At 38.2% G+C, this 12,648-nt stretch overlaps 1 protein-coding gene across 1 annotated transcript in view; it reads left to right on the top strand.

The window, feature by feature from the left end:
• The window catches only part of LOC141432261 (protein croquemort-like), a 32,535-nt gene that overhangs the window by 17,307 nt on the left and 2,580 nt on the right, over positions 1 to 12,648 (top strand). Inside the window, exons 6-10 of the mRNA XM_074093807.1 lie at positions 2,465 to 2,673; positions 5,632 to 5,740; positions 7,019 to 7,179; positions 9,402 to 9,506; positions 10,605 to 10,752. Coding sequence (XP_073949908.1) covers positions 2,465 to 2,673; positions 5,632 to 5,740; positions 7,019 to 7,179; positions 9,402 to 9,506; positions 10,605 to 10,752 — 732 coding nt within the window. The remainder of the gene's footprint in view (positions 1 to 2,464; positions 2,674 to 5,631; positions 5,741 to 7,018; positions 7,180 to 9,401; positions 9,507 to 10,604; positions 10,753 to 12,648) is intronic.

Here is a 12,648-nt window from a genome sequence, read left to right as displayed (position 1 = left end):
AAACATACTCACTCACTCACAAACTTTCACATTTATAATATTAGTAGGATGTGAAAGTTTGAGAGTGAGTGAGTATGTTTTTACTTCTTCACGCTGAAACGGCTTGACGGATTTGGATGAAATTTGGCAATAAGTTAGTTTATAACCTGGACGGGATAGGGATAAAATCTCTAAATAACAACCGCTGGGCTTAAAGTCATGAAATTTGGTATGGACGTCTGGAATAACACATAGGCTATACTTTTTATCCCGATGTTCCCACGGGATAGGGATAAAATCTCGAAATAACAACCGCTGGGTATATAGAGTCATGAAATTTGGCATGGGTGTTTTAATTTAACGTCAATGAAAACCACGATGTAATTTTAGGGAATTCCCACGAGAATTTAATAAAATCCCGGAATTTCAATTCAACTGCTGTATCTAATGATTTACGCGTGCGAAGCCGCGGGTAAACGCTAGTATAGTATAATATAAAGTCACGGGATTATTCGCGGTTGTTCCTTTGGCTGTTCCTTCGATGGAACTATTGCGGTTTTTTTTTCGCATTGGTTCCTTCACAAGACTGGAAGGAAGAAGTGCGTTCATTTTTTCGCGTTTGTTCCTTTCGTAGTAGCACCTTCAGTTTTTGCAAAGGAACAAGAGCGACAAAATAAACGCAGTTCTTCCTTCAAGTCTTGTGAAGGAGCTAGTGCGAAAAAAACGGCAATAGTTCCATCGAAGGAATAGCCAAAGGAACAACCGCGAATAATCCAAGTCACTTCCCGAACAGAAAATACAAACTGAGACATCGATGCAATGGGAATCAAACCCAGGTCCTCAGCAATCCGTGCTGCGTGCTATAACCCCTACACCACCGCTGGACATAGGAATCTAGACACGAATTTTTCCTATGCATACATATTTCAGGTTGCTTTTTATCTACTACGCTACTTAACGCTGCTTTTCGATATGGTGCACGGGATACCCGTAAAAGTAAAAAATTTGGAGTTGAAATAAAAAATACAAAAATACTCCAAAAAAACAATCATCACTTCCCGAAGTCGGGTGATACTCTTTCCCGGCCCGGATAACACCGACATGGAAATACCGGCCCTGTTTTTCGTGTACACGCCCATAGAAAATGACAGGAGCTTCTATGGGCGTGTACACGAAAAACAGGGTCGCTATTTCCATGTCGGTATTATCCGGGCCGGGAAAGAGTGTCACCCCCGAAGTCTATACGTTTAGATTTTTTGAACTAAGGAAGGTTTATATATTATCTATGATACATTCACCATTAGCGACGCGCTCAGGCTTCGTGCGGGTATAGTTTTTGGGATATGGAGTTGAAAAATGTGAAGTGCCTTTGATAAGAGTTTTTTTTTTCAATTGTACCCGATCGAAAACGTAATGTCGGGAGTTATAAAGAAAGCACGCTAACAACTTACCAACTCCCTTTGAAAAACATGTAAAATTCTTTCGAAGCCAATCCGAAAGACGCGCCAAGCGCCGATAAGAAACAGATTATCTCATTATACTTTTGTTATTACCAGATAAAGGTTTTTATTTATTACACAATAATTAATTAACAGCCGCTAAGGCGCGTGTAAAAGATAGCACCAGGGCGACCGAGCTCCGCGCGAGCGAAAACTGGAAAAAAGCACTTTTTAAGGGCTCACTATATACCGAATCGTATTTTGATCACAATAACCAAGAAATTATGTGGTCATAAAAGCCCTTTTACGTAAATTGACGATTTTGAGATAGTTTTGTATACTTACAAAGTGTTAATTATTAAACCGAAACCTCAGAACTCCAACTCGCTTTGCTGCCTAATGTTATAAATGCGGAAGTATGTTAGTCTGTCTGTAACCTATTCACGCTTCAACTGTTGAACCAATTTAAATGTAATTTAGTATGACACCCTGCGGGAAGGACATAGGATTTTATAACAGAAAATTGCAAAGTTCTCGCGGGATAGTGATAATGTCAAGTGGTTAGAGAACCTGACTACGAAACTTGAGGTTCCGGGTTCGATTCCCGGCCGGGGCAGATATTTGTATGAACAATACGAATGTTTGTGTTTTTTTTTATTCGACTGGATGCTCAATGGAATCTATGCTTTTTTTTTAAGAGATTCGAATTCAGTCCAGGGCAAACAGAGAAAGTTTTTTTTAAATTTGTTGATTCAGGCGTTACCTTCTTAACTGTGGATATGCACTTTATATCAATGAACTAAAACCTTTTTGCCTTGTTTTACCACTACCACACGTGCACGGTAACTACGTCTGTCCGACACATATGACTTATCACGCAGAACCCACCTACCACTTTCACATAAATCGTCATACATACACGCCACAAACCATAAACGCCACAGAAAATGCATTTCAGTATTTATTTAATTGCAACGTATCTTACACTAATAAAAACTCCGTTTCGAACCATCTACGAGTTCATTCTCAAAACGGTCCTTTTTCAGCGCAACGGTTCCCTCGAATACGATGGCGTATTCCTCATGAACACAGGAGCTGCTGAATTCTCGGAGCTTGGCAACATAGTGAAGTGGCGTCACTCCAATCGGACCCTGTACAGGGACGAGTGTGGAGAGGTCAGGGGGTCCACGGGAGAGCTGTGGGCCCCAGAGCTGGGACAGCCCGAAGTGGAGATTTTCGCGTCCGATATATGCACGTAAGTCCTTAGATTACTTATACGAGAATTTTAATTTCTGACCGAAATTATATTTGCAACCGAAATTCGGTTGAGTATCAGTCGACCGAAACTTATACCGAAATTTTAATCTAATGTATTTTTTAAACATGCGTCCTTTTTAGTTTTTAACTTAACAGACGGTTTAATGTAGGTATTGGCAGGCGCGGCTCACTCCGCGATTTTGTTCTCCGCTACAGGTAGATGTCTGGGGCCCCCTAGAGTGTGTTATTCAGTGGTTGCCGCGCACTGCCTGGGATCGCTCGCGGGACGTGCTCGCGCTCATTTTATTTACGCCACAAGCGAAACGAATATGTTTTTTTAATTAGTATAATAAGTGTATACGTGTGTGTGTAAAAAAGATGGACTGTAAATAAAATGAATAAAGCATTGTCAATTTTTTTTTTCAAAATATTTATATGGTGTACTTCAGGAGGCTACAGTACCTTGTCATAGTGATATTTACTCAGTAAGCGTTGTCATGTATAGACAAATAGAATTGTTTACTAAGATAAAGTTCCATGGTGGCGTGGGATTCAAATTGGTTCACTATACCTATACTTGGTTTGGATAGGTATTTAACTAAATGTAAACAAACTTCAGCTACCAGATTTGGTACATTCAAGGATTTGAAACATTTTACTTATCTATCATTGTAATACAAACTAGACTGGTGTATTCAAATACAGAAATGTAAATGTTTAGATAGATTTAAGACACCAATTGACGTTGTTTTGTTTACATTTAGGTAATTACCTAAACGTTTCATGTATGGTCTTTACGCAATCGGTTACTATTTTGAAACATTTCAATGCACAGAGGATTAATCGTAAGCCGATTCACTAGGATTTTTTCCACGACTTTCCAAATGTAGTGATTAATGATAAACGTAATAAATGACATTATCTTATCAGTACATATGTATATTAATACAGAATATTTGTATTTTAATTATATTAATTGAATAAAAGAAAGGCCATCCTGCGGGAAAAAATAAATATGGACTATTGAACTTGGCGCGACATTTCTAACTCTGCTTAATATTATGTCGGTATCAGTGGTAGGTTAGGTGCATGAATTGCATGTTTCAATAGGTCAAATGAATAAACTTTCCAAGACATTAGACATTTGTGTCTTACTGTTTAAAAGATAATCTGGCATTAAGATAATTATAACAGCATAATGGTACTTAATAATTAATTAATTTCCACATAATTATTGAACAAAAGCAGGTTAAAAAAGTGAGTTTTTTTTAATGTCTCTCTTATGTATAATGTCAATGTCACTCGTAAAGTTTGTGAATTTAACAATTTGACGTTTAACGATGACTGTCAAGTTATTTTAAGTATGTTTTTGACAAATTAGGTTTATAGTTGATTAGCAAGCTGCTTCTATCAACGAACTGAGCCGTCTGTCGAAGTTAACAGAAACCCATGAAAAACACGGTGTATATTAAAAAAATCAACATAACTTACGGTAGCATAGAGTGAAAAAGTTCAGCAGCCCAAAGAGTGAAAGAATCGCGAGAGCGTGAGTTATATTAATTAATAAAGCTATAAATAATTTTAAGTCATTTAGACATTATTGCGAACAATAACGTAAATTCGTCCGATCCCTGGTCATGAATGACATTGATCTATAAGTCGCTACATATTTATGTAGTAAAACTAAGAAAAAGATTGAACTAGGACAGAACTAGGATCTGAGCAGCACTGAGAACTTGTCCGGACTAGGGTTCCGTAAAAATGACTTAGTTGCGCCACCTACCGTAAAGCTTATGAACTATCTGTGTTATGTTAATGCCATACATAGATAGTAAACTAATCGTAATAAATGTCAGCTCATATGACGTAGGTAATTAAAGATTTCTCTGATTATTTTTTATTGTCATTATTCTGACGACCTTTAGGTAATAAATACTTGTAATATCTAGATCTAGATTGTATTAAATACCGTGAAACAGGATGACTTAAATGAACTAGGGCCTACTTTGATAGTATTCAAATTGCTGTATAATCGTTGTTGTTCATACGAGGTACTGACCGATTTTCGGAATGTAGACTAAAATTAGGGCATAGCCCGAATTTGGAACTACACTGTGATAACGGTAATGGGACTTTTGGGATGAAAATATTAGTGCCACTTGTCCCATGGGACTACTGGGACGTAATCGTCTCAGTTGTCCCATCAATGGGACAACTCAATGGGACTAGTGGGATAGACGGGGACGAACAAATGGCCGGCTACCCCACGTTCCGGCCGAGGCTTGTATAGTGCTTTTCTCAAACATGACATGAATAAAATTAAAAAAAAAAACGAGAAATCAAGCTGGCGGGATGCTAGTCTGGTCGCCTGGAAAGCCTGCTCTGCTTGGAATATACATTAGCCATTGCTATACAATGTATGTTTAATCTGCAATAATAAGTGCATTTAGATTAATATTATATCATCACCGTATTTATCCACTATCGACTCCGTAAATCGTTTAATCATTGTGACAATGGCGCATGCGCATTAGGCTGGAGCGTCTATGTATGGAGAAAAAAAAAGATTTCATTTTATTTATTTGACTTTCTAATTAATTATTTTTAATTGTTTTTATGGAAAAAAATAGTTCCACCCTATTGTGCATGTCGCTTGATTTCGACTCTACGTTGCAATAAATATATTATGTATCGGTCTAGCTCGAAAATGTTCGTAGATTATCGTAGAACATCATATATGAGTGAGTCTCACGGTGGTTTCATATTCAAAATTATCGTAGAATTCTACTTACTCCTATTGAGGTCTGAATTAGGATGCAAATTTTATTAAAGCCGTTATACATTCACTTGAATAAATTAAAAGCGCCTTACCTCGGTGATACGGCCCCCGCTTGGATTTCACTAAATTTCCTTGGCATATAATTCCGTGGTACTTATAGTTGTCTCTTTTTTCCAGGTACTTGACTCTGGGGGTAGACAAGGACGTCCGCGTAGATGGGATCGACGGAGTGCAGTATGCCGCCAATATGTCTGTGTTCGACAACGGATACAACTACCCCAGGATGGTAAGATATGATCGCGGTATGATCATCCCCGGTTATTTTATGAATCAAGGGTGGAAAGCTGATTAATACCGAGATGAAAACATAGAAAAGAAGAGATAACATTGAAGTCATTTTTAGCCTCAGGTAGTCTGACATCTGGTAGCATGTGAGCGGTGTTGTGTTGCTCTGAAGATTGTATTGTATTGTATTTACGCACGACTAAAGTGTGGAACCAGCTTCCTGTGACAGTGTTTCCGGAGCGGTACAACTTAGGGATCTTTAAAAAACGAGCCTATCAGTCTCTCAAAGGGCCGGCAACGCACCTGTGATACCCCTCGTGTTGACAGGTGTTCATGGGCGGCGGTAATTGCTTCCCATCAGGTGACCCGCTCGTTTACACCCTCTTATAGAAAAAAAAATACATGTAACAAAAGCTCTTAAAGTTAACATCAATCCTTGTAAGGTAGATAGATAGAGAGAAAGAAAGAATAACATTTCACTTCTCATGCTCGTAAAGTTCCTGTTTATGCTGGATCTAGGCGACATAAAATGAGTTTTTATGCTCTATTGCATAAAGTAAAATCTTCGTCTAAGACTAAGGTAATCAAATAAAAGGTGTTCTCAACAGCCAGAAACAAAAAAGTTTTTACATATTTTTTTAATAATTTTTAATTTATATAAGCCTAAAAATCAACCAAATCACTCAAAATAAATGAATAAAACTAAAACAATGTAATTATATAGTAATGCATGAAAAATAAAAGGTGTACATGCTAAGTGAGCAGTTGTTTCCACTGTTGTTATTTCATTTCCTCGCCATCGAAGTGAAAAGCAGAGTGTTACTCGAGCATTAATCCCGTTTTCCCCTCGACGTGTCTTTCCACCCTCGCCGTACCGGCTCTGGTGGCTTTATGAACTTCTTGGGTAAAATGGCTTGTTTGATTGACTGATTGATTGTAAATCTGTTTAAAAAAAAATATACCTCGTTGAGTTTCTTGCCGGATTCTTCTCAACAGAAGTTTTTCCGAACCGGTGGTAGATTTTTTTTGACATTCATAAGTGCTTGTTATAGCTTAAATTGAATAAAAATATTTTGACTTTTTTGATTTTTACTTTGTTTTATGCTCTTGTTGCACAATCTACTATTTCCACTTTTAGCAAATAAACTACAAACCAGATAAGCTCTGATTGAATTGGAAATGCGACAAGGCAGTGTGGTGATAATACAGTGTAAGAGCAAAAGTAAATTAAGTAGTTGTTATCAGTTCAATAAATAACAATATTCCTTCAACCTTCCAGGCATGTTATTGCGACGAGGTCCGCGACCGCAACTGCTTGCCGCCGGGAGCCCTGAATGTGTCCTTGTGCCGCTACGGAGCCCCGGCCTTCGTGTCCCTACCGCACTTCCTGCACTCTGACCCTTACTACCCTGATAAAATCGAGGGGATGGATCCTACAGAGTGAGTCCAAATTTTCTGATGATGCCTCAAGCTGAGCACGAAATGAGTAGTACTGGCTAGAAGTAGTTTGTGTTTTTTTTTAATATCGCAAAATTCACACACAGTCAGGGAAACTAAATCACGTACCAGGGTTGGAACCTTTGTGCTACTAATGTCATGTTGACTCCCATACAAATGTTCCTAAGAAATCTTAGTGAAATTCTTTATGAAAAGGTGTGGTAGTTACGTGTTGCTTCCAAAAAAAAAAATATGCAAAGTCATTATCCCAGCCTATATACGTCCCACTGCTGGGCACAGGCCTCCTCTCAGACAAGAGGGCTTGGACCACAGTTCCCACGCGGGCCCAATGCGGATTGGGAACTTCACACGCACCATTGAATTGCTTCGCAGGTTTGTGCAGGTTTCCTCACGATGTTTTCCTTCACCGCAAAGCTCGTGGTAAATTTCAAATGTAATTCCGCACATGAATTTGGAAATACTTAGAGGTGCGAGCCGGGGTTTGAACTGTTTGAGAGGCGATAGGTCAAACCACTAGGCCACCACGGCTTTTTGCAAAAATATGCAAAGTAAAGCGAGGGAAAAAAATTACGTGTATATCAATAAAAAAAGAACATGCAGACAAGAATTAGCTGCATGGACTGATCCCTTTGTCCTTCAAGAAAGGAATATCATCCTACTATATTCATATTATAAATGAGAAAGTTTGTGAGTGAGTGAGCCAGTATGTTTGTTACTTCACGCTGAAACGGCTGGATGGATTTAGATGAAATTTGGCAAAAAGTTAGTTTATAACCTGTATTAAAAACATAGGATACTTTTATCAAGATATGAAATTCGGATATCGAATCGTGCCCCTTCGCTCACGCTAGTAGGAGAGTAAGAGCGACGATGGTCGGTATGATACGAACTTCGAATTTGGAACTTTTACATAGTTTTTTTAACCCCCGACTCAAAAAAGGGGTGTTATAAGTTTGACCGCTATGTGTGCCTGTGTGTCTGTCTGTGGCACTGTAGCCCTTAAACGGGTGGATCGATTTGAATGCGGTTTTTTTATTATTTGAAAGCAGGTTTTCTAGCGATGGTTCTTAGATATGTTTTTATCAAAATCGGTTCAGCCGTTTCAAGATCATCAGCTCTTTTGTCCGCTGCGGTAGGAATCTTACACGCATAACGGGTATTTACTTTACTTACAAACATATTTGGGACCAAAATTTGAAACACCCATATATGCTATATAACTAGGCAAGATTATTCTCGGCCCTTTCTCGGGCCTGATGCTGCAGCCAGGATATCCAGAACACTAGTAGGTAAAACACTTCGTTTCGATCAGTTATTGATTCTACATACAATGCAGTGGTGCAACACGACGAGCTGGTGCTGCAGCCAGGATATCCAGCACACCAGTATACTCTTGAAAAAATAATAGCAGATATGTCGTGTTTGATTCCTTTTGATCAGTATTTGATTCTACGTACAATGCAGTGGTGGCAACAAGATGAGCTGATGCTGCAGCCAGGATATCCAACACACTAGTACCTTAAAAAAAATAATATATCAAAGTTTAAAAAAACATGGAATAAAAAACTTAAATTAAAAATTAAAAAAACCCCCGACATAAAAAAACGCCAGTAAAAAATAAAAATAAAAACGCCCGAAAAAAGCGCCGCTAAAAAAGACAACTATAAATTAAAAAATAGTTATGCACTACCTAGCTGTTGCCCGCGACTTCATCTGCGAAGAATTTGTTTAGCCCTATCCCGCGGGGACTATGCTGATTTCCCGCAAAGTTAGCCTAAGTTAATTAGTATAAGTATCTAGTAATATTTTTTTATCTAAGCGTCGTCGGTGTCGGGGACCGCTAAGTTAATACTTTAAAAAATACAACATATGTACTTTAGTTTCGTGTTAACATTAGCGGTCCCCCGACACCGACGACGCTTATGAAGTCGCGGGCAACAGCTAGGTAGTGCATAATTATTTTTTAATTTTTAGTTGTCTTTTTTAGCGGCGTTTTTTTTTCGGGCATTTATATTTTTATTTTTGCGGCGTTTTTTTTGTGGGGTTTTTATTTTAATAGCAGAATGGAGGGATGTTATCATTCGTAATTAAAATTTAGAATTTGGGAGTAGTCATACTTTTGTTTTTTAATAGCAGTGTAAGAGGGACGGTATGATACCAACTTCGAATTTAGAACTTGGGATTAGACAGTATTTTTTTTTCAGAGAGCACAACTTCAGGCTGGCGCTGGAAATGTTCACGGGCATGCCGCTCAGTGTGGCCGCGCAGCTGCAGATCAACTTGCTTGTGCGACACATATCTGGTGTTAGGTGAGTCACGGTTTCATCATCATCATCATCATCATCCGAAAGATTACTGCTCGACATATGCTTAATTGATTTGTAATGTTTGTACAGAAATAAATGAATTTTAAACAAGGGCAAGTTAATTCTGGGCGAAGTCAGTCAAAAATATTTATTTGTCAGAATACAGTACAGGAAGGTCTTACATAAAAAAAATGAAAAATAGAAATTAAAAAATCTTGCGATCTATGCTGTTACTTATGTGTATGGTGTGACATATCAAATGAAAGAGCTTGTTGTGACCTTCTCTAGATAAATAAATAACATAAATAGTCTTCAAGTTCTTTAAGAAAAAGCGAAATTGACCATACCGCCCCCCCTCACCCCGCCCCCCTAACTCGAATATTACTGGGCTAAAAATTTTGAAAAGAAATACTGTAAATACGAGTATTTCTATGACTTATAGATTACAAGGAAACCTGTAAGACATGTGGTTAAAATATAGGAGGCACAATAAAATCGACTCGCATAAATCCATGTATTAAGGCAACTTGGCCCATACAATAATTAAAATACATTATAATCCATAATATTTAAAACTACTAATATCTAAACCGGCTTTTGCCCGACTGCCCGATAGGAGCGTCAACGTGGATTGAATCATGAACTTTTTAAATTTTGACATTTATGGGAATTAAGATTGGTTTTTTGGAATCTTTTTGTTTATTTTATTTTAATTCCAAATTTTTACTTTTACGGTCATCCCGTAAAACCTAAATTGAAAATACAAACTGAAATATAGTGCACAGAAAAACCAGAAAAATAAGACCATCACTGGGAATCGAACCCAGGTCCTCGAATCGAATCGTATGAGGTGCATAGGGGAAATTCGTGTCGTACCGTTGACCATCAGTGGATGTAGCGGTATAGCACGCGGTACGGAATACCGAGGACCTGGGTTCGATTCCCAGTGATGGTCTTATTTTTCTGGTTTTCTGTGCATCTATATTTCAGTTTGTATTTTCAATTTAGGAAGTTCTAGACCACTACGAGTAGGATTGTTTTCTTCTTTTTAGCAGTTTGACAGCAGAGTTTTTTTTGTTTCTTAATTTATTGTTTTTATAGTATAAACAACCAGCTGCCGGATGAAGACGTGCTGGTGCCGATGTTCTGGTTCCGGCAGGAGGTCCGTGTGACCCCGGAGTACGCCCGGATGGCCCGGTTCGCGCTTAACCTCCGGTACGGCATGCCGTACGGTCTCTATGCGCTCACCGTAAGTATTCTCATCATCATCATAGACGTGGATAGAAAGACTTATTTCTTAATGAAAATCACACATTTCAGACATGTCAAAAATATGAAGAACTAGCTTTTGCCCGCTGCTTCGCTCGCGCAGAATTGCTATGTAGCTTAAACCATTTTTGATCCCACAGGAACCATACATTATTTCGGGATAAAGAGTAGCCTATATGTTAATCCAGGGTATGTATTACCTGTATGCCAAATTTCATGCAAATCCGTTCAGTAGTTTTTGCGTGAAAGGGTTAACTAACAAGCATCCAAAGATCCATCCATACAAACTTTCGCGTTTATTATAATAAGTAAGAATTCTCAAAAAGATCACCAAGAAAAATAAAATTACAATGAAAACCTAATATAAATAAAAAAAAACATAATTAATAAGAACATAAATATGTCAATGTATAAAAAAATAAAATATATATGTAGTCAGATAATATGAAAATGTCAGATAAAAAAAAACAGAAAAATAAAAAGGTGCGGATAATAAAAAAAAAATATCAGGACATCTTATAGAATCAAGTTCACTGTACTCTTATACTGAGTACAGACGAGTTGATAAACTTGTGAGCAAAAATTTGATCAAAAATATCTGAACACGCTTCTACGCTGTTAACAATAGAGTCGTGTTCAGATATTTGTGATCAAATTTTTGCTCACATGTTTATGAACTTGACTGTACAATGATTTGATATCATATAAGTCATAGGACGTCGACTGTTGGACATAAGCAGGCCTCCCCAATAGACTTCCAGCTGCTTCGGTTGGAAGTGCCCCCCATCCGCCGTAAACCCGCAGCTTTAACACCGTCATCTGTCCATCTCGTTAGTGGACGTCCTACGCTGTGCTTGCCGATCCGCGGCCTCCGTTCGAGAACTAATTTGCCCCAACGGCCATCTGTTCTCCGTGCTATATGGCCTCCCATAGATTCTTCAAGTATTCTACAGTCAATCTTTTCTTGGATTAACATTGAGTACAAATAAAAAAGACAACTCGTTTTTTTGCCTTTTTGACATTTCTGCAATTAGGATGAAGCCGCGGGCGTATACTGATAACTAGCCTACTCGAAAGTACAAACTGAGACATGGATGCACAGAAAAACCAGAAAAATAGACCAGCGCTGGGAATCGAACCCATGTCCTCAGCAATCCGTGCTGCGTGCTATACCCTACACCACCGCTGGACAGTAATCTTAACACGAATTTTTCCTATGCATACATATCTCAGGTTGCTTATTTCTACTACGCTACTTATGCAGCACACTAGCGACAGCTAAGGGTTAAAGGTGGTTCGAAAGGAGTGTGACGTCTCTCGATGGTTAGGTTAGAACTGCGATCACAACAGCGCGCGAGCCGAGCGAGCGTAACGAGCGTGCCGCGGTAGCGGCCGGCGAAGCGCCAGAACAGAGCTTATGTTGGACGAAAAATAGTTATGTCAGTCAAACAGTATACGAAATAAGTTTATACAAAATGACTCGCTAAAATGTAAATTAGGTAAAATGAGCCATTAGATAACTAATATTAGTTTATCTAAAATTAGGCAAACCGAAAATAGGCAAAAAGTTATTAGGCAAAACAAGGTACTACCGTTTCATACGCAACGTTAATGAAATCCACGCTGTCAGTTCTGGGAACTCCCATTAAAATTTTCTAAAACCGCGGAATTTTAATAAACTAGATGAAAACCCGGCTTCGCTCGGGTAAAATGTAGACTCATAATGATATTAGTTTGTAAAAAAAAAAATTGTCACTAAAGACTGTCGTATTTATCGAAAAATCTGACGTATATTCCCAGCCTTAATATACTTTCACAGCTAACCTATGTATCGGTATTGCACCAGTAGATATTTTTCTTAAATCTTATTTAACCA

Source organism: Choristoneura fumiferana, chromosome 10 (assembly GCF_025370935.1).
Source record: "Choristoneura fumiferana chromosome 10, NRCan_CFum_1, whole genome shotgun sequence".
NCBI lineage: Eukaryota > Metazoa > Arthropoda > Insecta > Lepidoptera > Tortricidae > Choristoneura > Choristoneura fumiferana.
The sequence above is the reverse complement of the archived record's forward strand: the minus strand, read 5'-3'. Positions and strand labels throughout refer to the sequence as shown.